The sequence below is a fragment of the Chelmon rostratus genome, chromosome 18, assembly GCF_017976325.1.
Source record: "Chelmon rostratus isolate fCheRos1 chromosome 18, fCheRos1.pri, whole genome shotgun sequence".
NCBI classification, from domain to species: domain Eukaryota; kingdom Metazoa; phylum Chordata; class Actinopteri; order Chaetodontiformes; family Chaetodontidae; genus Chelmon; species Chelmon rostratus.
This window is the reverse complement of record NC_055675.1, coordinates 15926576-15949952: the sequence shown is the minus strand read 5'-3', so window position 1 is coordinate 15949952 and position 23377 is coordinate 15926576. Positions and strand designations below refer to the sequence as shown.

General features: G+C 43.1%; 4 protein-coding genes across 4 annotated transcripts; 1 reads left to right on the top strand and 3 right to left on the bottom strand.

Moving 5' to 3' along the window:
• Positions 1–1735: 1735 nt before the first annotated feature.
• kcns3b (potassium voltage-gated channel, delayed-rectifier, subfamily S, member 3b) lies at positions 1736–3235 on the bottom strand. The gene has a single exon (XM_041959147.1). The coding sequence runs from the start codon at positions 3233–3235 to the stop codon at positions 1736–1738; it is 1500 nt and encodes a 499-aa protein (XP_041815081.1).
• Positions 3236–5230: 1995 nt separating this feature from the next.
• LOC121622432 lies at positions 5231–12107 on the top strand. Its single transcript, XM_041959389.1, has 21 exons — positions 5231–5304; positions 5557–5615; positions 5728–5814; positions 5891–6012; positions 6123–6266; positions 6414–6512; positions 6600–6770; positions 7127–7229; positions 7833–8053; positions 8547–8703; positions 8780–8991; positions 9060–9174; positions 9352–9551; positions 9648–9762; positions 9838–10007; positions 10091–10185; positions 10675–10805; positions 11204–11393; positions 11612–11753; positions 11865–11961; positions 12037–12107. The coding sequence occupies exons 1-21, from the start codon at positions 5231–5233 to the stop codon at positions 12105–12107; spliced, it is 2775 nt and encodes a 924-aa protein (XP_041815323.1).
• Positions 12108–14288: 2181 nt separating this feature from the next.
• Positions 14289–19332, bottom strand: zpax1 (zona pellucida protein AX 1). The gene is made up of 21 exons (XM_041958256.1): positions 19289–19332; positions 19129–19205; positions 18964–19059; positions 18742–18866; positions 18000–18143; positions 17835–17924; positions 17562–17726; positions 17387–17483; positions 17088–17305; positions 16846–17002; positions 16565–16773; positions 16364–16481; positions 16005–16204; positions 15821–15935; positions 15574–15743; positions 15402–15499; positions 15188–15318; positions 14902–15091; positions 14665–14806; positions 14443–14572; positions 14289–14371 (listed from the first exon to the last, which is right to left on the bottom strand). Exons 1-21 carry the CDS (start codon positions 19306–19308, stop codon positions 14289–14291), a joined length of 2775 nt encoding a protein of 924 aa, XP_041814190.1. The 5' UTR covers positions 19309–19332.
• Positions 19333–19381: 49 nt separating this feature from the next.
• Positions 19382–21516, bottom strand: ttc32 (tetratricopeptide repeat domain 32). Its single transcript, XM_041958257.1, has 3 exons — positions 21376–21516; positions 21008–21174; positions 19382–20399 (listed from the first exon to the last, which is right to left on the bottom strand). Exons 1-3 carry the CDS (start codon positions 21486–21488, stop codon positions 20272–20274), a joined length of 408 nt encoding a protein of 135 aa, XP_041814191.1. The 5' UTR covers positions 21489–21516; the 3' UTR covers positions 19382–20271.
• Positions 21517–23377: the final 1861 nt, after the last annotated feature.

The window sequence follows — 23377 nt, the reverse complement described above, 5'->3', positions numbered from 1 at the left end:
CATCATCAAAGGTTATGGCCCCAGTGTTGTCACGAGTTGTGAGCACAGGGTGATTTTTCCTTTAGAGATTGCATGATTTGAAGGATTAATTTGAAGAATGTTGAGAAGAGCTGAAAGCATGTGGTATTTAAAAAGGAGGAGCAAAAATTTGAGAGAACAGTGACAAACATAAATCACAATTTCTTATGTTTGTCTTTTGTTCAATTAGTGACCCCTCTGATTTTCCTTTTTGACACATAAATCCACTTTTATCCATGTAAAGATGCATAATGTCCACTGCAAAGCCTCTGTCATGCGGTGTGTGGTGTCAACTGTGCTCTTCATCTCTATCTATTTCCTGGAAATCAATGCTTGTCTGTACCAATAATTGTGTTTGTCATCACAATAAATGACAGCTGACAAAGCCAAAAAAAAAGCACGCATTCAGCAACATGCTAATACGCCCTGTGATGCACACCTGAGACGAGAAGCCCAGTAATTGAAACTCATTGAAACTCAAACTAATATAATCAGACAGTAATGGGCACATTTGTTTGGGTTAGGCTGCAGTTAGTCTTTAAACAACCGAGAAACCAACCTCCTCAACTCCAAACTGACACCCATTTGCCATCATTTTAGCAGGCTACAGTCACCAAACTGGCATGAAATTCAGCCAGTAGATAAAAAGTGCACTTTGAGTGCAATCTGAAAATAAATGGTTCAAGTGCCATTTTGCAGTTTTGATCTCTGAGAGTAGATGCATGTGGTCGGCACCTCTGAGACCCCTGCAGCGAAAAGATCTTTTACATCTCTTGCTCTAGTAGGACAGCAGCTCATCCAACTGGAGATTATAACAGAAGACGGGAAATCAATACTTTCAGGAAAAGAACAGAGTGAATAGGTAAAGAAGTTTCCTTTACAGTTTTGAGTGCACTACAGTTCACTACAGAGGAAAAGACACTGCTGTTGATTTCTGTCATGGCCATAAATAAATGCAACGAACCTGAGCTGAAAACCTTTTCTGAACGAGCGAGCAGTATAGCTTCCTGTATGCCACGTCACAAATGAGAGCCATATTTCTTTTGATTCGCTGAGATTTATTTCATGTCCACATGACCCCCCAGGAGTCACCCAGCATGCCAAAACAACTGTCCAAAACAGAAATGTAAAAAAACAATAACCTGGCATATCAGTGCTTTGCACAGTGCTCTGAGAGACTTGTGTGGCCTCCCTTCATCAGCATCAATAATATTGCATAAGTCTACATTAATCTCTTTCAAAATGCATTCATTGTTGTTCATGCAGACTGTGTAACATCAGTCGACTTAAAAGATCTACAATACCATTGTTAAACATCAAACAGTGCTGTTGTCAATCTAGACTTTCGCATCTGCCGAATTCTCGGTCTGAACTTTCAGCGAGCAGACAAATCAATACGAGGCATTACTTTGAAAAAACATTAACATTATGGCCTCCTACATGCATCATTGCAGTTTTCTCAGGCAGAAAATGGGCTTTCAAACCTCTAAGCGTGGTTCAGATAATTCCCTTTAGGTTTCCTGGTTTTAGCGACGCTGTCTATTTCACAAGCTATTCCCTTGTAGGGGAAAAAAGTTCATGGCCACGATATTTCTCTGTCAAATTGCGGGAGGAAGACAGTGCAGGGGGGCAGGGTCAGTGATGGAGCGCTCTGCCCTGAGAGGCACGGAGTGACTTGCAGTCGTAAAGGGAGACACTCAGTGAAATGGCAGGAATCTCATTTTGCTGCCCCATTTTCACAAGTATCATTATCGTACACCTCCATGTCCTGGAGACTGGAGGCATCTGTATCGTCCCCTGCGCTGCTCTCGCTGTTCCTGAAGGCGAAAGCTCCTATAAAGGGATAAAGACTGTCTGTGAACAGGTCTCTGATATTATAATAAGGGAGTTCTGGGTCCTGTCTTTCAGGTTTAGTGACACACTGTCCCTCCATGGCTTTGTTTCTTTGATAGTACTTGGAAAACTTATTGAAGATGATGGTGATGGGCAGAGCCACCACTAACAGGCCGCAGACAATACACAAGGTGGCCACGATCTTTCCCGCCAGCGTCACCGGGCAGGTGTCACCGTAACCGACTGTGGTCATGGTGATTGTAGCCCACCACCAGCCCGAAGGGATGGTCCCCAAATCTGTCGATTCCTCTTCCTTCTCTGCAAAGTAGATGAGGGCAGAGAAGATGGAGATGCCCACCGAGAGGAAGAGAAGGAGTAGACCCACCTCGTGGTAGCTGTGGCGGATGGTGGCACCCAGCGCTCGCAGCCCGATGGAGTGGCGAGCCAGTTTGAGGATTCGGAGAACCCTCATGAGGCGCAGAACCTGCACCACCTTCCCCACGTTTTCTAAGTCCTCATTCTCCTCTGCGGCCTCCTCGTCGGCTGTTTCCAGAGCTAAAGTGGCGTAAAATGGCAAAATGGAGGCAACATCGATGATGTTTAAGGGGTTTCCGAGGAACTTCCTGCGGGAGGGCGCGACGATCAGCCTGATGATGAACTCGGCGGAGAAGCCGGCGATGCAGATCTCCTCCAGGATGGTGAGGACAGGGTCCTCGATGGGTCTCTCATTGTCGTCCACACGCTGAAACTCGGGCATGCTGTGGACACACATGGCGACGATAGAGGTCAACACCAAGCTGAGGGAGGCCACAGCGATGATCTTTGAAGCTCTCGAGTGACCTGGATCCTCCAGCCTGAGCCAAACGTAGCTCCTCACCTCCGCACACCAGGCACCTTTGAACTTGGCCAGGTCTTTATCAAGAGCAGAGAGCTCCTCAAAGGAGGAGTCGAAGCTTGGCTGTTGCTGGTCATCGCTCCTGACGTCCCAGTCTCTGTCCTCGATGTACTCCTTCCTCTCGTGGTACCAGTTGTTACAGCAGGGGCTCACGTGGAACTCCGGGATGCCCCAGTACTCGATCTCCTGGCTGAAGGAGAAGACGCACAGCTCCTCCATCATGTGGATGCGTCCCGTGTGGTAGAAGTTGAGCACGCACAGGAAAACCCGGGGATTCCTGTCGAAGTAGTACTCCTTCTCGGCCGGGCTGTAGTCGTCACACAGCTCCAGGATTGCCGCCTCGCTTTGGCAGTGCAGCAGACGAGCCAGGCGCGTGTGAGGGAAGCGGAGCAGCATGTCCGGATCCACTTCGTATCGTACCCCTCCCACGTTGAGGTGGACCTGGTCCTCCTCATTCCCCCGCCGGTGGAGGATTTGCCCATACCCCATGGTCCTGATGACACAGACAAAGACATCATGACGAGAAATGGAGTCTGACAGTTTTATAGATTATTTAACAACAAGAAAATGCCACACAAGCACACGGCGAACTGTCAGGAGTGTAAGTTGTACATTTATATAGAGAGATGTCTATCAGGACATGTTTGGCTGCACAGCTCGCAGAGCACATTAGTCCTCTGAAGGGAAAAAAAAATCAATACCGCACACACAGGAAATGGCTTGAGCTGGAGTGAGCGAAGAGCCGTGAGGTACTGTCACTTCTTTGAGGGCTCAAGTACAGCATTCTCACCAGGAGAATCAAATTACAGAGTGAACTAGACGAACTCAGAGGAAACGAGAGGCAACAAGTTGAAACTGAACGCACACATCATTTCAAGCGATTATTAGAGTCTGTTTTCCAGCATGCATAGATTTCTGTCTCAACATTTACTCTCTTGACATTCAACGTGCTGACTTTTGCGTCTAGCATGTTTTCACCAAACCCCATTTGCAAGTCTGTCACTTTTAATTTCACTAAAACTGAATGCAAAACATAAAGCTAACACACCTACCTGCACTTGGAGCTTTTCTTTCCATGAAAATAACTTTTATCTGGGCGGTGTAGTTTTCACATTCTGGTTGAAAGCCGCACACAGCAGGTCGGTGGAGGGAGGAGTGCCGCGCTGCAGCTGCACGGATGGGACAAGACGAGCTGGAGGCAGGACAGCGGCTGCTTGTTCCCTTTTACAGGGAACAGGGAGGGGCGAGAGAGGAGGAGCGGAGGAGGGAGGGGGGAGATGGAGACCGCACAGCTGTAGGAACACCCTGTGAGAAATGACTGTAATATTACACAGTCGCTTGTTGATTAAATCACAGCATGACTAAAGGAAGCTGAAGCTCTGTTGTGATATTTAATCTCTGTGACTCATTATCAGATCATAGACTTTCTTTTAGAAAGGAGGAGTGCATGTGCAGTCATTTTATGCATGTTTATATATATATTTTATTTTGAATTTATGTGAAACTGATGTGACCAAAGGCAGCTGACCACAGCTTGTCTGCACGCTGGAGGGAGTAAAGTAAGTAAAATCACAGCCTGACATTTCAGTCCTCTGTGAGAAAGCACTGCTGGCAGGATCGCTGCCCAACCAGGCAGTAACGCTGTATTTGGCAGGAAAGGGGAAATGCAACATAGTGCTAGGAACACATTAGGAAAAAAAAAGCTGTTGTGAGTACTGTTTGACAATTTGTAATCTATGAAATAAGTTGGCAAGTTTTTCCATCCCTGATTTCATTACCCCAGTAAAGAACAGCAACAATATCTCCCACATGAGCTGCTTATAGAGTTCATCTTCCTTATAGCACCGAACCCTTTTAATAGACTTTTCTCCGTTCTGCTTCCTAAAATGAATGCACCATTTTAACATCTCTCTGCCTCATTAAGGTGAACACACATCTGTGCACCTTTTCAGCCCCGGCTTTGTAGATTAAAGTTGTGAATTACTAACAGGGAAAAGCAGACGACTCAGCAGATTCAGTGCTGGTCAAGCTGTTATTTGGTAATTTGGTGATTTGCACATTTGTTAGAAACCCTTTAAACTCTTGTGTCCCTGTGAGAAATATTGTAGAGCTTAATTATTAGTTGAGTTTAACAAAGATTAATCAGTATCTCTTGATAAAAACTGAATCATTTAAGTCATTTGTCAAGCAAAAATGCCAAACATTAATCAGGGATGTAAACTAGAATGTGAAAAAAACATGTACTGGTGCATATTTCTAAAAATCACCAATGATCATCACAGAAAATAAGAATCTATGTACAAGTCAAGTATTCTGTGTTGTAAATAATACAAATATTGTGAAGAAATACTGAAGATGATCAAAGATCTTAATTTCAGGAGTGAAGGTGGAGGTTTGTATGGTTGTGGTTGAGGTGCATCTAGAGGAGCTGTAGATGAAGTTATAATAAAATTAATTTCTTTCTTCTGATTTAAGTCAACTAGGATGATCCACCTCTTTGCCTTGCGTATTGAGTCACATTACAAGACACTGGTCCACACAATTATCCCCATCAGGCAGTAATAGGATCCACCTGTGTGTGGAGCAGGGACCTCCCTCAACCGGCCCAAAGGGTCGGCCTGCAGAGTTTAGACCCCCCACAAACTTCATTAAAAACTGCAAAAACAAGGACTCGGAGGTGACCAGTTTCCCACCTCTCGTGCCATGGGTCATTTAGTTGGATTGGGGTTTGTATTTTTGTTTTTCGTCCATTGCTTTCACCCAGAGTTTTGCACTTTTATTGCTGCTTTGACTGGTTCAATCTCTCTCAGGTGCTTTATTCTCCTGATGGCAGTTGTAAACACAGAGGCTCAAAAGAAGCCCTTTATAAGTAAGGTTTTTTAAGTTAATTTTGATGCTATTTTCCCTAAAACTAGCCACTTGATTACATTATGATTCTGATTGGAATATATGCCTCTTACTATATAAATGTTTAATCCTAGATATCCACTCAAAATGCTTGGGGAATGTCATGCGTGTGGACGTCGGACCGCTTGGAGGAAATCTTCTTGAAGTTGCTGCTGTGATCAGTGAGCCGACATTTCTGAATTTATCGTTTTCCTTTATTTTTTCCCTCTCTGACTGTCCTCTCGTCTCTCTCCTCAGATAACTCTGCCATCCCTCTTACACCAAGCTTAGCTTCTCAGTGTGGCTTCAGTATGAAGATAGACCAGCTGGGGAACGCCATGATCTACGCCTCCCTTCAAAACTGTTTTGCTCAAAATGTGGTAACGAGAGTGGGGATATAATTTTGTGGAGCAGCACCAAATGTGTGTTTTTAAAAAAAAAACAAAAAAACACAATAATCATTTTGAGCCTTATTTCCGTGTGTTTGCAGGAAGACAAAGAATTCACAACGACATTAAATCTTCGACTGTACGGGAACAGGATGGTTGAAGACCAGCTTTACCAGGTGGCTGAAACTTGCCACTACACCACCTGGGCCTCCAGGGAAATCGTCTGCGACCGCAGTTACATGGAGGCAAGTGAATGCAGCAGGACTCTCAGGGGTCATGTTGCAGTCTGTATGATAAGTGGCTATATGAACATCAAGGCTGGTGCATTTGCTGTCACTGCAGATGAGAGGGGGAGAGATTGATTATCACTTATGGAGTGGCCTCATTTTCAGGTGTCTGTGAAAAGGGCAGCTCCACATGACTATGCCCTGCCTGAACATCCCATCCCAGCGGCTAACCCAAAGTTTGGTGATCCCCGACGAGCTGCTGAGGTTTCACCAGCTCATTTGCTCCATTTTTAATATTCTGGAAATGTCTCTTTCTCTCTTTAACGGCATGCCTTGATAATTGCCTCGCAGAAATGGCCCATAGACGCAGGCTTCAGAATCACAACGCTGGTTTTCTTTACTCCTGAGGAGAGGATTATGAAGGCGGCTGAAGCCCAGAGAAGCGGTTATGGGATTGCAAACACCGCCACAAGGCTGCTTCTGAGAAGTCCAAAGACATCACCTGAGACATACACCCAGAATGTAAGCGGACCACAGTTCACTGCATTTCAAACGAGGCTGATATCTTACCCCTCAGGCAGCCTCTGGTTAAATTACTTGCAGCCCATTAGATAAGTCACTACTTGCTTACACTTGCAGCCAGGAAACTATTGGATTTAGATCAAATAATGCAATCAGGCTGCCTTTTTAAATGGATTACTTTGTCTGAAAAACAGCTGGCACAGTTAAATCCATTGTTAGGCTACGCTTTTATTTACCTCCCCCATTATGTTGAATTACCTACACCTTTAGGAATGAATCTCCAAACAGTATGAATGAACACTAAATGGACTAAACAAAGCATTTATACATAATGTTGTGTAACCTCGCCCCCGCAGGTGGCAGGGGTGCCCATGACCGTGCTCAAAACCTCAATAATCTTTGAAAAGAAGTGGCTGGCGACTCAGATCGATGCAGCAGCTGCTTGCCCATCACTGGAGGGTAATGAGTTTGGAGAAAAGCGGGCGGGCCTGTAGCTACCACTGAGGTCATGCTATTTACTCTGGGAATTCAAGGCAATTCAAAGCAACTGGGAGGGAGTTTAGTCAACCATTAATCTTGCAGTGGGTCTTTTTATAGGCTGATTCTGCTTGTTTTAGACTTAATGTATTCAGATTTGACCACTACGAGGCTGATTATTTCTGAAGGTATCCTGGCAGTGTGGAGAAGGCTTTTGAAATGGGACTTAAAGCTTATGTTGAGGAAATGTACAGAAAATTGAAGAGTTCAATGAATTGCCATTCAGGGAAAAAATTTTTTTTTCTCTCTTCTGCTGAATTAGATGAATGATACCACACATGTCAGCCATTAGCTTAGCTTATAGCATAAAGCAGCTAGCCTGGCCCCCGTGCTCGGCCAAGAAATGCTATAGCTAACAGAGTGGTATCAATCGTCTCATTTCTAAGCAATGCAGCCCCCAGAATTAGATTTCTGAGATTAGAAACTTTATTTGCCGTTGTATGACTTTTGGCTCAGATGAATTATAGTTAAATGTATCCATGTTGGGTCTGTCCCTGTCTAAATGCTGTTTGTATTTGTGAGCAGGCAGCGTTTCCTTCACTCCAGAGATGATCAGCTGGTTCCTGCCGAGGCATATCGAACCCCTGATTTCCTCCAGCCAGTTTAAACTGCTGGAGGTTCACGTGGGCGTCGACGGCCAGCGGCTCGACCCTGCTGAGATGGCTGCCAGACGATACTCCCTGTCCGTCACCGACCTGCACGTCATCCTTCAAATTCCTGTTGGTGCCGTCGGAGGCTACTTTAAGGTCAGTGGTACTGAGGTTTACGTTTTTAGAGCAATTTACATTTACAACTAATGCCCAGCATGCATCATAATTCAAATAAGCCAGATCCAAAACGTTACATTTGTGGACAATTTAGAAAACTGTCAGATTTTGAGACCTTTTCAACAACAAGATCCATAAATCACTGGCAAACCATTTACGATGTTAAACAAGCAAACTGAGACACACAAAGTACAAACAGCTACTCTAATTTTTCATGTTTTGTTGAGCCTTTTTAAAGAAAATAATGCTCTTTAAGTCATCACAGTAAGGGTACAGTACAAAAGTAAATGCGATTTTTCCTAAATCGCACAGCTCCTGTGAATATTTTTTAAATTCAAGTTCAGTTTGAAGAGGAAATTTTAAGCTCTTTGGCTTCTATGGAGCAAGATTCAGAGTTGAGCATTTGTTTAATATGCATACATGCCCCTACATTTGTTCAGGGAAGGTCTAACTAAGAATATTTATTTTGCAGAGTCATGTTCGGGATGGTCAGTACTTGACTTATTATTCTATTGAGCCGATGCTGGAGTTGCTCTGGACCGAAGACGACACTCACGAGGACACAAGATATAAAGTCCTCCTTCCCATCACGACACCTTTACTGTCTCAACCTCTGCAAGTTATAGACAGTGAGTCTTATCTTGGTCATGTTGTAGTTTTTAAACCTTGCCAGCTGCCTTCATTCATTTTATTTTTGCCCCACAGACACTGTTCCCGAGGAGCAGATGTTTAAAGTCCTGCTTGGGCCTTTCGGCTCTGATGTGGCACTAATGAACGTTACCTTCCCCTCTGAGGTTTTGTCCGTGGCGGACTGCAAAGTCAGAGGCATTAACGTCCTGGAGCACACGTCCCCTAACAGCAGCTCAAAGTTCTTCACACTTGAAGTGCCTTTCACGGGCAGTGTTGTGCTACAAACGGTATGTTTTCCTCAACTTTTGGAAACAAATTGTTGTTTGGCTGCTAATCTCTCTGTATTTCCCCACAGAAAGAAATGGGGCTGATGGTCTACGCTCTTCATCTGACCTTTGGCCTGCTGGTCCTGCCAGAGTTTGCTCCGTTCTCTTACACTGCTTATCTGGAAGCTAAATTAGCAGACACGAGTATGTGTTTTGTAGAGTTATTCATAACAGAATGTGCACAAGAGGTATCAGTCTTGCTATGATGTAAAAGGTCAAAACAAAATGGTTTACAGCATCCTAAGTAAAGAGAAGCGGCTTTTTTTTTTTTTTTTAAACATCTGCACCATCTTCCATCAATCTGCTTCTTCTCCTCTGCAGCTCCTCCGTCCATCTCTGGAGGCTGCGACTATCAGAACTTCTATGTCCTCGTGAAATACGGGACTCACGGCTTCAACTTTCAGACCATAGTGGGAAAGCAAATGTTAACCCGAGGTCGGGCTCAGCAGTACAGATTCATGGAGAACGGAACACACTTAAGCTTCGCCGTGCCGTTTGCGTCCCCCGATGTTGTGTATGAGGTACGATCAGGACTTCTTCTGGGATTTCTTATTCACGTTGCTGTGAGATTATCGGCCTCCTCACAGTTCTTGCATTTGTTTCTGACATCTTCTCAGGCCGTTCAGTCGTCCTACATCAGAAGCAGACTCGATGTGGTTCTGAGGAATCCGGAAACCGGCAAACATATCAAAGAATTCTCCGTAGCTTGCAATTTCTTCTCAACACTGACTGGTTTGTTGAAATTTTTTTTTTTTTAGCCTTACAAAAACAGCCAATGGGTACTAATGCCTGATCCTCGTCTTTCAGAGTGCTTTCCCAATGGAACCATGACGGCTCTGGCTGTGAAACTAGAGTCTGTTCCCAGTCTGAACCCCAGTCAGCTCACCCTCAGAGACCCCAGCTGTGGTCCCTCCTACAGCGATGACCGCTACGCTTATTTTGTTTTCAGTGGGAGCTCCTGTGGGACGACCAGAAAGGTGGTGGGCTGCTGAATGTTTTCCCCATGCAGACCGTTAATGCTGAGATTGACAGAAAAATTAGTTTTGTTTTTTTCCCATAGTTTTTGCCCAATATGATGCTGTACGAAAACGAGATCTCTCTGCCAGACGAGCTTGAAATGAAAAGGGAATTGATGTCTGACGAGCCAGAATATGAGTGAGTGTCTTAAAACTTAAACAGATCTGAAACGGTCGGTTATCAGAAGATTAATCAGCAACTGTTTTCATGATCAATTCATGTTTCAAGCAAAAATACCCAATATGCCACCATCCAGGATTCTCTAATGTGAGCTGCATTTTAGTCTGACATCTCGTCAGGTTTTGGACATTTGGTTGAAAAAAGACATCTCATTGGACATTATTCACCATTTTGTGACATTTTATACCCCAAAACTGTCAAGAAAATAATTGAGAAGAAAATAATTTCCAAAGTAATTAATTATTTGCAGCCTTAAAGTTCATTTATCCACTTAGAAGATTTGTGAACTGACACTAAATTCAAATTACTCGCAGTTACTTTAGTGGAGGCTACACATGCAACACAAAATTAAAGTATTATTTCTTAAACATAGCAGACTTTTTCAGGGGCCACTGATTTGCCAAAATGTCCTGTAATGGTCACCCCTCTTTTTTTTTTTCCCTTCAGATTAAAGGTTTCTTGTTACTATGACATCAACAAAACCCACGCTGTGGTTTTCCACACCAGACCTCGCAGGAGTGAACCATACGCTGAGAATGCAAGAGGCGACTTGCAGGTTGCAATGAGACTTGCTTTGGGTAAGAAGTTGTGAATGCACTGTGTTCTCAGTTGTTTCCCAACATTAACCTGTTGAAACGTGGAACGCTTCGTGGATGATGGAGAGGGACACGGATCCTTTCACCGACCTGCATGATGGAGGCTTTTGGCAAAAAAGCTGGCAGCGTCCTCGAAAGTCAGGAGGCAATCTCACAAATTGCTCTCGAACTAATCGTTTTTGGTGAAGTAATTGGACTTCTGACATCACATTCACTGACTTTAAACCTAATCATCTTAATGACCAAGTTGGCAAGTGGGGCGACTTACTTTCAAGTTGAATTCACTCACTTATTTGTATTATACAACTGTAAGTTCTGTGTGTGGGCTGTTCATTGCTTTCTGAGTCGAAGATTCAGCTCAACGCGTTCTGCCTCTTTAGACGACTCCTACAGCGAGTTTCACAGCGATGGGGATTATCCCATCGCAAAGTACCTACAACAGCCGCTGTATTTTGAGGTGGAGCTGATGAAGTCTGCAAACCCTGAAGTGTCACTGGAGCTGGAGAACTGCTGGGCGACGCTCGACGCCGACAGGACGTCCCGACCCAGGTGGAACCTCATCATTAACAGGTAACTTCTTAATCTCGGTCTGCTGGGTCGCTTGAACCCTTGTACAAAATGTATCTGTCAAAGTTGAGCAACAGGAACTGAAGCATGTGCATCAGTCTCCTCATAATGGACATGGTGACGAATGAGGCATGAGCACATTCAGCTGACAGAAAGAGCCATCTTTACCGAATTAAAAATGCACTAGTGGGCATTTAAACTTTTTTTTTTCTTCCTTTCAGCTGTGTAAACCCAGTGGACCCCAACCAGGTGATCTTCCATCCTGTTCAAGCTGATGCCAGAGTTCAGTATCCTTCTCACTTCAAGCGCTTTGGGATCCCGATGTTTGCCTTCGCCGAAGACCAAGATAACTTGAGTCGCCAGGTGATTGCAGCCATAAGAATAGATGCTCCGTTTGTATTGCTTCAGAAAACCAACATACAAAAGCTGTAAATATGCACCTCAATTAGCCATCAATCTGTTCACATCCTGTAGCTCTTTGTCCACTGTGATGTGGTGATCTGTGATGCCAGAAATCCACTGGGTGGAGCTTGTAGCAGGCAGTGTTCAGCCCCTGAGAATGGGATAAAAGGTATGAGCGCTCACTCTAATTAGAGGAATGAATGTCTTTTAAAGTGGCTAAGATTTTTATTTTCTTCTTCCACAGGTCAAAGACGTGCTGTTTTAGACGGCCAAGGTTTCAAACATGTGTCATCAGGACCCATACTCATAAGTTGAGAACTAATAAAAGGGATTTTAACAAGAATTCAGTTGCATTGTTTTCTTGGAAACGCTCCCTTGGCGATGGGGGCGAGTTCAGTTTGTAGACTTGACCCTCATAATGTTGACTTGCTGGCACTTATGTTCTTTTTCCAGCTGTAATTGTTTCCTGTGGGTACGAATTTCAGTTGAGACCTCATCCTCTTATAAACCTGCTCTGTTGCCTGAAGTGTTAGTTGGAGAAGAGTCTGAGTGTTGAATTATTCTGAGCTAATGTGACACAATGACAACAAACATGAGAGGAGTGAGAGCAGTGGGTTAGTGAGGTATGTTGAGCCTAAAGCCAGTTTTCAGTGTGGCTCTCTAGTACACACATTAAATTGATATATCAGCCTCTGAATTTACATGATTAGTAGTTCCCTGCCACCGTTCGTCTCATCTTATTTGCAGTAACTGTTTTTTGCTGGGATTTTCATCTCACTGTAGCAAGTTTTTCTCTTGGTGAGCAGCCTAGACTCATCTGTACTCAAACCTGAAAGAGGGTGTGCTGTTGGCTACTGCACAAGACTTCCTGATAAACACTAGGCAGCAAACAAGTATACATTTTATGGATATGTTTGTTCCATGGAATAGAGTCTACACTGCACATCTGTTGTTCTGAAGTGCTCCTGCTTCCCTATTCAGTTAATATATTCGATTACTTCCAAATAACAGCCTGACTGTTCAGGCACAAAATGGAATTACTTTAACATATACTAAATAAAAATCTAGTGTGCAAAATGTGTACAGCAGTGGTTTCATTAAAAATATAAGTATCAATCTTAAAACATGCAAGTATATTACAAATGTAATATGCATAAATGGGGATTATGAGGGGAGAAGTGGACCTGAAAAATGCCATAGACCCACTGGATTTCCTCGCTTTCAGGCCTCTACCAGGCAATAACAGGCACTTGCACACTTCTAAAGAATGTTGACTCATCTGTTGTCCATATCACTTTCTTCCCTGTAGACCAGTGCTTGTGGTTTCACCATCAAACTCAGATGTGCATTCATCTCTGTGATGAGTGGTTTATGCACTGCAGCCCTACTACAATATCCATCTCTGTAATTGAGGGACTGTTGTTGCAGACAGTCCAGCATTGACATTCTTTACATCTTGCACTAATGCACAAGCATCAGTCATCAAATGTGAGCCGTCGAGCACAATTTCCGACTCTATTCACCAGTGTTTCCCATAGACCTCAATGCAGATGTCACTTCAGTCACCGTTTCTACTGAAACACCGGCCAGCTGAGCTGTCTTTGTGACTGAAGCTCATCTGTGCCCCAACAATGAACCCTCTGTCAAAGTCACTTAGATCTTTTCCTCAGCTGGACTTGCTCAGCATTTCTGTACATGCCACAGAGCATGACTTGATGTTACTGACTGCTACCAGACAGTACAGTTATGATCAGCATTTTGGGGCTGGGAGATTAAGATTTAATTTTTGCAATATGAAAGTGAATTTACAGATTGTACCATTAGTATTTAACCAGATTTTGAAAAGTCAATGTTATGCAGTAAATCACATTACAATACTGTGGCCTCTGTATTATGTAGTATTATCTGCCTTTTCTTTTGACACTTAAATTGGATTGTATTTAATACTTAAAAATGTCTTTCTAGCAACATCCTGTTACTTTGGATAATTTGTACACACTTAGCCCCTAATAAAAATGGATGGTTTTAGGGTGGGAGGCAGATAAGAAAACCTGGCAACTTAATCAGCACAGCTGGACACCACAAATCAGAGAATTCACTGTTCTTTTAGGAGTAGAGCCATAACTGTCCCAATTTGTGCATGACTATTGTTGCTTTGTGTAATAAAGCATGAGTCTGACTACTGGTAGGCACTGCTAACTGTTGTTCATATAGACTTTGCATTCCCGTGTGTACAGAGATTCTGTAAAGCTATGGACTTTAAGACAGAATTTACACATGCACTACTATAGCTACTAAAATGTTGCATGACTGCATTTGTCTGTATACAAGTCACCTGGTGATGTGGCCAATCTGCAACAGCTAGTGAAAGTACAAGAGATCATAAAGGTCTCATGTAAACCAGGATTCACTGCAGTGGACTACAGTGCAACAAAAGGCTGGAAAGTAGGATAGTCAAAACCTGAGAAGGACAAAAAGTTTGAAGAAACTGTTTATTCAGAGGTGTGACTGAGCATTTAACAGAAGAATGGGTCCAGAGGAGAGCTGCCTTTGGTGGGTGGAGTCTGTACTTCTTTGCTCTGGAAACAAACAGCACAGATTTAGTTTGACTAAAAAGGTTTTAGTGCACACTTTACATTCAGTCACTTACCCCTCCTCACTCCTTTTATCCCTTGGTGTCGAGTGTTAGTCGGGCCTGTGTGGTGCACACACTGGCCTCTGCAGGCTCTGTCTGCTTGGCTGTTTGTGTCACAAATCAATGCATCACAGTGGACGTAAATCTGTGGACAGAAGGATTTAATACACAGGTACATGCAGCTGCCCCATGTGCTGTGGCCAACAGATGCCTCATTTGTATGCACAAGCCTTTTACCTCGTCTTTCAAAACCTCTTCATCTTTAGTGAAGGTGAACATCTTTATAGAGAAGCGCTTCAGGTGTGACGGGACTGCAACCCTGGTGTCACTCACGACAGGATGGAAGATGGTCACATAGCTGTCATCACGGTTCTCACAGCTAGTGGAGGAATAAAACATGCATTAGCAGCCTTTAAACCTGAACTCACATTTACTTTCACAAACGGAAGGTTTAGTGATTATGCCATGCACTACCTGTCCACAATGATGTCCCAGCTGGGCACAGATGTCCGGTCTTCATCAAGGGTGGCCCAACAGTTCTCCAAGATGAGCTCCAACTGCGGGTCAGTGGACTGCATCAGCTCCACCTCAAAGTACAGAGGCTGCCGCAGATATTTCACCACTGGATAATCTTCTGCTTGGTAGAAGAACTCGTATGATGAATCTGGAGATTCCCCATTAGAGAGAAAAGAGACATTAAAAGTGCATTAATGCATTTTCTAAGCACCAAAAAGCTAAGGGATGTCCATTTAAACCTTACCTTGGGCTAGCCTCATTTGTACCAGTAGCTGCCCTGAGCCAATCTCTGCTGTGGGGTCATTGCTTCTTGGTTTATAGCTAAAGGCAACAGTCTGAGACTCATTGACCATGTAGTAGCAGGAAATGGTTTGCCTGAAGAGATTGCAAAGTGAGAGTCACCTCAAATCATTGACTAGATGGTACATCAGGATAAAAGATTGGGTGTGTCTTCCTACTTGTAATCGGGGTCAATTGGTGATGTGTAGGCTGCTCCTTTGTTGTGGTTGTTATACAGGCCAATCTCATTTTCATACAGCATGTAGTGGTCAAAGAACTTAAAACAAAAAGACAGGTGGCATTACAATGTCATTACCACAATTTACAGAATCAAGGCAACAATAAACTTACAGTTCTCGTGGTCCCACAGGAATCAGCACTGAAGGAGAAATATGCAAAGCGATCATCGCTGAACTCTGGTTTGCAGGCCTGGTCCTTTAGAGTCAGCCAACTCGGGACGAGATTAGGCACAGATTCCACCTTCACAGCCAAAGCAGTCATTGTTCCATTTGGGTAACACTCTGAAGGCAGAAGAGGAAATGAATCAAGAATGCATCCTTAAAGCCAAGCAGTAGAATACCACCTTTTCACATCTTACTAGTTGTCGTCAAGGGGAAGTGGCAGGCCAGGTAGAGATCAGCCAACACCCAGTTGTTGTTGGGATCGAATAGAAGCAGGTCCAGTCTGGCTCTGACTGAATCTGAAGTAATCAGCTGGAAGACAAAGTGAAATATAAAAAAAGGTGCAGATGATTTATGGTGAGAGTTTGTGGTTTGACATACCTCGAACGCAGAGTCCATGGCAGTGTACGGCACTATGAGGCTGAAGTGTGTGCCGTTTTCTTGGAAGCTGTAGCTCTCTGCCAGCTCAGGTGTTAGCTGTCGAGGTCCAACCATGGTCTGGAAGTTACTGCCTTGATTCCCGTATTTCACACTGATGTAAAACTGGTCCTGGTCACAGGTGCCAGTCATGGTGGGTAGCACTAAAAGCCAAGAACTATGTATCATTTGGGTGCACATCTTTCTCCAACATGGAGGTAGCTGTGGGTAGTTTCATCTTCATTCTACATTTATCTCTGAAAAAAGCAGCTATTGTGAACAAGATATTGTCAGAAGCAGAGAACCAAACCAAGTGATCTCACCAACATCCTGCAGAGAAGCTTGCACATCCACTGGGTGGGCAAATGGAGTCTCTTCAGGCAGGATGAGAAACCCAAAGATCAGCGGGAGGAAGTACTCTGTAACCAAGGGCTCAGGATTCTGTTGATTTAAAAAAATAAATAAATGTAACTGAACACACCTCAGCTGCAGTGGACCATTTTGCATATAGAATCAGTTCATACATGTTTCAGGACAACATCAGCATCAAAGGGCACTTGTAGAGAAAAGGTCTTGCTTCCATTGGGGAAGCTGTGCTCCTGGACAGTGAAACCTCTGGTGCTGCACTCCTCAACAGTGAGAACCCCGGTGGAGAAGGTGATGTTCCTCAGCTCCACATCATGAAGGAAGGTCCCCAAGTGAACACTGAACACCCGGTCTTCTGGGAGAGTATCTGAAAAAGAGTGGCCAGTTTGTACCTTTTCTGCAAACCTGATTTTGAAGAGTACCAGAAAATTGGTCTTACGGTCTTGGACGTGGGGATGTCCAGGCATCAGAGGGGTGGTGATTGGGAACAAAACCTTGTATCTTGTGTCATCTTGGGTGTTATCTGCCCTCCACAGCACCTCAAGCATGGGTTCCACAGAGTATGTGATGTGGTACTGGTAATCTGGGGCATGGCTCTGCAATTATTCATGGCATTTTAATAAAACATGCAAATGGACCACTGGCCAGAGTCTTGCATATCAAATCTAGAGACTTCTCAACCTTGTAATATCCATCAGGCGAGCCCACTGGCATCTCAATGACGATGTGGAAGTCCGTGGTAGATAGCGTGTACCCCCGTGTGGCCATATGAGATTTATCCAGCCTCTGCCCGTTGACACCCATGTGCATTTCTAGGATTTTAAAGCTGCCGTGTATCAGAGGTGTAACACGGCGAGGTACGTGCCAGGAGATTAAGTCCTCGGTGAAGAGGACACCACCTGTTAACAATAAAAGTTCTTTTACCTGTGCAACAACTTAGTAGCTGTATTTACTGTGATTCCTGATTGCTTAAGACTCACCAGTGGGACAAGCGGCGGCCAGGTTCACCATACTCAGACCATGTGGTGACTTGTAGTACGCGCTCACCCTGAAAACTTCCATGGGGACTCCAGCCACCTAAAGAGGAGGACTGAATTTCAATCACGAGGAGGAGGAAAAAAAGACAAACACTGGATATGGAGGCGTGTTGCTTACATCCTCTGAGTAGGTCTCTGCTGTATTGTATGGGCTTCTCATAACCAGACGGTTCAAAGTCATCATGGCACCGTAGCCAGCTTGTTCGGCCTCCCTCAGCACCATTGAGACTGGTTCTGGAGTATAAAACGTTACCTTCCAGATCCCATGTGCTGCACCAGAATCCTACAGGGAAGATGAAAACTTGATCTCATTTCTTCTAATGAAGGGGATGCTAAATGGTGCAAGGTTGACATCAGGTCAGCTTTAGTGACAATTAAAAAGAAAACATACATCAGGAATGGCATTGGTCTTTGAGATGTCTTCCTGAGCTTGTCCCTTAGCTTCGGCTTGTGCATCAGGTGCAGCCATGTAGTCTGACACCTAAAACAGGAAATACTGGCTTTATTATTTATGACCACACACACAATTATAGGACCATCATGTAAAGTGACCTACTTCCATGTAGTTCCTGTCGCAGAGAATCTCTCTGGAGGCCCACCGGGTGTAGGTGCACGTCTGCATCACATCATGAGTGAACACGTCTGATGAACTCTGGCTGTGCATTTTGAGTTTCAGGCCAACGTTAAATGTTGTGTCTTCCTACAAATTAAGCCACAAAAATGCATACATAAGGGCCGATTCTGCAGTGTAAGAACTGGCATTAACAGCATCAGTTTTGCAGTTTGTCATTTATGCTCCAACGCCAACTCATTCTCAGGTTCCAGCTTCTCCAGCATGAAGATTTGCTACTTTTGTCTGTTTCATCAGAAACTGATCCTTGTTTAGGGCAAAACATGTGAAGACTTCACACTGGACATTTTTCAGCACTTGCTGGACCAAACAGAAAATCAAGGCAAGTTAATGGATGAAATCAGTTGCAGCCATGAAATGTTTTACATTGGTAATATTAACAGGAAGGGAAATGTATTTTCATAGGACACAAAGTACATGTATACAGAGTGAGGGGGGGAGGAAAAGCACAAGATCACAAAAAGTAATTGGAAGTTTGGATTCAAGTCATTTTAAGTTATTAGGGAAGCGCTTAAAATTGGAAACCACCACCTGCAGTGATTAAATTTTAGAATCAGTGTCTTAAGAAATAAATAAGTATATGGACCATAACAAGTGTTCAATCACTGGAAAAGCAAAATAAAGTCTGGGGGGGGGGGGGTCATCAGATAACTCCAGCTCAGCTTACTTTGTTGTCCACATAGCAGGACAGCAGAGACGTGTAGATTCTGGTGTTACCCCATGGGTCAGACTCCATGCTGTATCCACACTGAGCAGCCAAGCTGGGTGTTAACACAATGTGCTGGGTGCCATCTGGGGCAAGAGAACAAAAAAGAGGGGCAAACATGATGAGGATCACCTCTGCCCGCAATGAATCAGTCTGCTCATCATTAGCAGATTTTACACTTACTAAGGGCCTCCACCTCGAGCTGGTTCCCCACTGCTAGAGCCTTGTCCAGCGACAGTCTCATGAGGTTTCCCGCACAGTCTGACCTTAAACCACTGCCTGTGAAAAGAAAAGGCCTGTGAGGAAGTAAACTAATATTTAGGTGATTTCATGTGAGCGAGGGCTTACTTGTCTGTGAATTGAGCTTCGTATTTGGCCTTGCTTGACCCAAGATGATTACTGCAGCCATCAAGTTCCATAACAAACTTGAACATAAAAAGAACACCATTTAGAAATTGTACAGAAAAGCAGCAGTCATTAAAAAAGAAATAAAAAAAAATTAACTCACATGTCCTCAAGTCTCTGCATGTTGCAGTCTGAGTGTAGCCAAACAAAAAAAAAAATTGTAGTCCAATCACTATCAGTACTTGGCACTGAAACCCCCAGCAAGACCCCAGCAACTAACCAAGTCTGAAGCAGCAGAGCTGACTGCTATTCTGAGCCGCCACCAGCTGATTTATATTTCAGTTAATCACACACACAGGTGAGCCACATTAGTGACTCTCCACCCACCTCGGATGCAGTTTCTTATAAAAAAGGCTGAAGAATCTGTACATGTGTAGAATAAACACACATTCATCAGTAGTGTGCGAAAGATAATTGTTCACAGATTAAAAACATATATACATTTGTGTTGAGCATCAGAAACATTTTTTTTAATTATTCAAGTAATCCACACAGTCAAGAGTACCTTTCCTTAACTCCATATATCACCTTAAACTGTGACTGGGCTTCAGTTTAAGACACAAAACCAGTTTACCCTTTACAGATGAAAGACTTCTTATCATTACTGTATGCTGCCGCTAGATTATGGTATGTTTATAGTCACAAACATCCTCCCAGTGTCTTTATTGCTAACAGTAAAACCCAAGATCATCGTCTTATGTGGTGCGCCTGGGTCGATCAGTCTGCGCTGTCCACTCACAGACTTATGCAACCATAAACTTTCATTTACGAGGCCATTACAAGTTTTCCAACTGGAAGAGTCTTGAGTCAGAGCAGGGGAAGCTTGCTTAGCAAGAATCCAGGTGAGTGTCTCAGCTGATCTTTTTCAGCTGTAGTATTGCTTGTGCTTCATGTAATTTGCGTTTCTCTTCTATATTCATCCTCTTGCTGACATCTTTAAATGACAAAACTGTTCATCTTCAGATTAAAAAAGACATTTTGATTTGTTACATGGTGCAGGTACATAAAATTTCAGTAAATCGGGGACAGCTCATGCTTTCAGATTTCAGGACATATAAAGCATGCACTCTGTAGTTTATGAGGTCTTCAGTATCCCCTGTTTATCTTGTGCTGCTGGTCCAGAATTGTCTGTTGCAGACTCACTTTGGCATCTTCAAAATCCGGATTGAGCTTTAATGCTTGCTGGAAGTCACTCTTGGCATCGTCGAAAAAACCTGTGAGATAATAAAAGAAAATGTAAAAGTTTATGGTCTGTAAAGTACTGCCAGTCAGGCTTATTAGGGGGCCAGCTGTTGTATTTTCAGGGTATGAAGACAAGCGAATACACAGCTCCATCTAGTGCTTTAGGAAAGAATACACCAACCACAATCATCCCACCTAATCAATAACTGGACTAGACTTAGAGATGGGTGACAAATTAAAGGGGGAAAAAAAACATCATGAAGTGTCCCAGTAAGGTGTTGGGCCATCATGAGCAGCTTAAGTATTTTAAACTCAGCTGGAGAGATGAATGCAACTCACTTGCATTACTGCACTTTATTCCTTACTTGTGTGCACACGTTGTCTGGTATGGATTTTGCACCAAACAACTGTCACTTTATTTGCTAAGGATTCCTCCGTGAATTCCTTTTTTTAATTTTACTTTGGACCTGAATTAACAATGAGACAAAAAGGACAGAATAGTGGAACAAGTCATATATTTGACCTTTATTTTGAAGCAGGTCTTGAGCGGAAGTCATTCTGCGCTGTCTTAATGATGACAAACAGCTGTCTTACAGTGTCACTGTGTACTTTTGACCAAACAGCGCCTGAGTAATCTTACCTAGTCTATAGTGGATGAGTCCTCTGTTGTAGGAAGGTGTTTCAAGCCGGCTGTCAGTCTGAATTGCGGAAGTATAGTCCTCTACCGCTTCATGAAAATCCACCCGGAGATACTTTATCTGTCCGCGGTTGTTATAAGCAGTGGCTAAATCACTAGCTTCACATTCCCTGTGAAATATGACATAGTTACAGCTGTTTCTATAACAATTAAATGACACCGAAGCAAAAGAAACACAATTTACGCTAGCTAACAGTTAGAGAAAGCCGGGTCACAATATTTGACGGGTGACAGAAAACTGTATAACACTAGTTGGGCTACAGTGGCTGACCGTTAGCACGTTTTGTTTGTACAAAAGGGATAAACGGTACCTGGACTGTAAGCAGGAAGCGATAAACTTCGTGTACAGTTCCTCTGCCTGTTCATAATTCTGCCGTTTAAATTCAGAGTGAGCATTTTCAAGTATTTGGGAATTCTCCTCCATGACTTGAACCCTGTGGACATTTGTTTATCGCGTTATTTTACTGCGGATGTGACGTACGCCAGAAAGCATCCAATCGCGTTGTAGTTTGCCTCAATTGGGCGTGGTTTCATGTCTGTATTAATGTTAATGATGGAAACATGTTTAATTGCATTTCATATAACTTATCACTTTGCTTTATTATAATGCACTATTACCATATACCTCAAACTGAATCCACTTGTGGTGAACAACAACTCGTCCGTATTATTCATTTTGTATTCTTTATTATTTCTCTAGGCTTGTAGTTTTTAATATTTGTAAAATAGCAAAAACACTTCCTTTTTTTTCATATGTAACAATGACCAGCACCGTCTCTTCACATGTTGGACTTCCTGTTGTTCATTCTATATGTGCACATATTTTTTCTACTTTTATATTATTTTTTATATGCATGTGTATTTTATTTTACTGTATATGATACCATAGAATATACTGTGTATATATCTATTTTACAATTTTATAGTGAGCATCTTTAGAAATTTCCTTTGATATTCATAAAGCACTACAGTATATTTTCTCATCTTATCTCTGCTTATCTATTTATGTTATAATTTAAGACAGTGAGTCTTAGACAATATTAGATGACCTATTCTGCAAGTAAAAAGATAATTCAATTACTCTCCTCTTGTCTGACAAAATTATTTCTCATTAGCTAGCTAAAATTAACATGTGGTGATTGAAATCCAGACCACACCGTCAAGTCTGTACCTGATCACTGATATTTGAAATCAAAGTTGTTTTGTAACAGTAGGTGGCAGACTTGATACACATCTTATTAAAACAGGGCAAGGACTTCATCTATGGAAGTGCTGTTGGTGCGATTAATACAGGTTTAAATTATATATGATATATAGTATCGGTAAGAAATGTTAACATAAAATCCAGTCAGTGCTTCCATGTGGAATTATTTTTATTTATTTCAAAATGGACATTAGTCAACATTCACACATGTAAATGCACCCCAGTTAGCTGAAAGCTTAGTTTTTATTAGCAGTCCCTTTGTCTGGTGTTGTTAGGCATCCTAGAACAATAAGTAATAATATAACATGTGCAATAGTTAAAAACAGACTGCACTGTTAAGCATATACAGTCCAGTTAAACATGAGTGGACGACATCCAATAGCAGATGATATTATTATAGTAATTGTGTTGCATTGGGGTTTTTTTTCATCTTAAAGAAAATGATGTGACTATCACAGACTGGGACAGATGTTTGTCCCACCAGCCTCAGGACAATGTGGAAACTCGCTGCTGTAAACACACAACAAGGAGGGAACCCACAAGCAAACTGGTGAGAAATTCTCAAACGATCACCCGGGTGAAGAAGTCAGCTGCCCTGCTGAAAAGTGACACCTCTAGGAAGTAGAGGTCAGTCACGAGGCGTGCGCTTCCCGCTTGTGGCCCATTTATTTCCAGACTGTGTGAACGAGTTGGAACAGATCAAACGGAGACCGGGTTGACCCAGAGGAAGAAGATGTAGTTCACTGGCTGTTGACACTGCTGAGAAAATGGCAATAACACACAAACTGTGGATATCTGGGGGCCATTACGTCACATGAATCAAGGGTTTCTACAGCCCAAAACATCCAGGGAGTCACACACTTTTAAAAGATGAGGGAGTCCTCGTGTCACTTCATTGAATAACAAGACTTGTGTGGTTTTTCATGCATTTGAATGTGACGAAATGACCTGGTTCCGCTGTATTACGCATTAAAGATCACAATTGTTTATTTGAGGCCACTGAAAACTTCTTGACGGTATGGAAAGTCTTAAAAGATTTACTTTGGCGAGGGAAAGCACAGAGTGTTATGTTCAGCAGCCGGGGGAGCTGAATGTTGCTGTTTGCTGAG

Bases quoted from the DNA above. Each gene is read 5' to 3' on its own strand.
- kcns3b (XM_041959147.1), bottom strand. From the start codon at position 3,235: ATGGGGTATGGGCAAATCCTCCACCGGCGGGGGAATGAGGAGGACCAG.
- LOC121622432 (XM_041959389.1), top strand. From the start codon at position 5,231: ATGATCCACCTCTTTGCCTTGCGTATTGAGTCACATTACAAGACACTG. The intron at 8,704-8,779 runs GTGAGTCTTATC...TTTGCCCCACAG, and splicing joins ACCTCTGCAAGTTATAGACA to ACACTGTTCCCGAGGAGCAG. The intron at 11,394-11,611 runs GTAACTTCTTAA...TCTTCCTTTCAG, and splicing joins TGGAACCTCATCATTAACAG to CTGTGTAAACCCAGTGGACC.
- zpax1 (XM_041958256.1), bottom strand. From the start codon at position 19,308: ATGCAGAGACTTGAGGACAT. The intron at 17,925-17,999 runs GTAGGTCACTTT...TTCCTGTTTTAG, and splicing joins GCGACAGGAACTACATGGAA to GTGTCAGACTACATGGCTGC. The intron at 15,744-15,820 runs GTAAGATGTGAA...TTCTGCCTTCAG, and splicing joins CTTCCCCTTGACGACAACTA to AGTGTTACCCAAATGGAACA.
- ttc32 (XM_041958257.1), bottom strand. From the start codon at position 21,488: ATGGAGGAGAATTCCCAAATACTTGAAAATGCTCACTCTGAATTTAAA. The intron at 21,175-21,375 runs GTACCGTTTATC...CATATTTCACAG, and splicing joins GCTTCCTGCTTACAGTCCAG to GGAATGTGAAGCTAGTGATT. The intron at 20,400-21,007 runs GTAAGATTACTC...ATTATCTCACAG, and splicing joins ACTCATCCACTATAGACTAG to GTTTTTTCGACGATGCCAAG.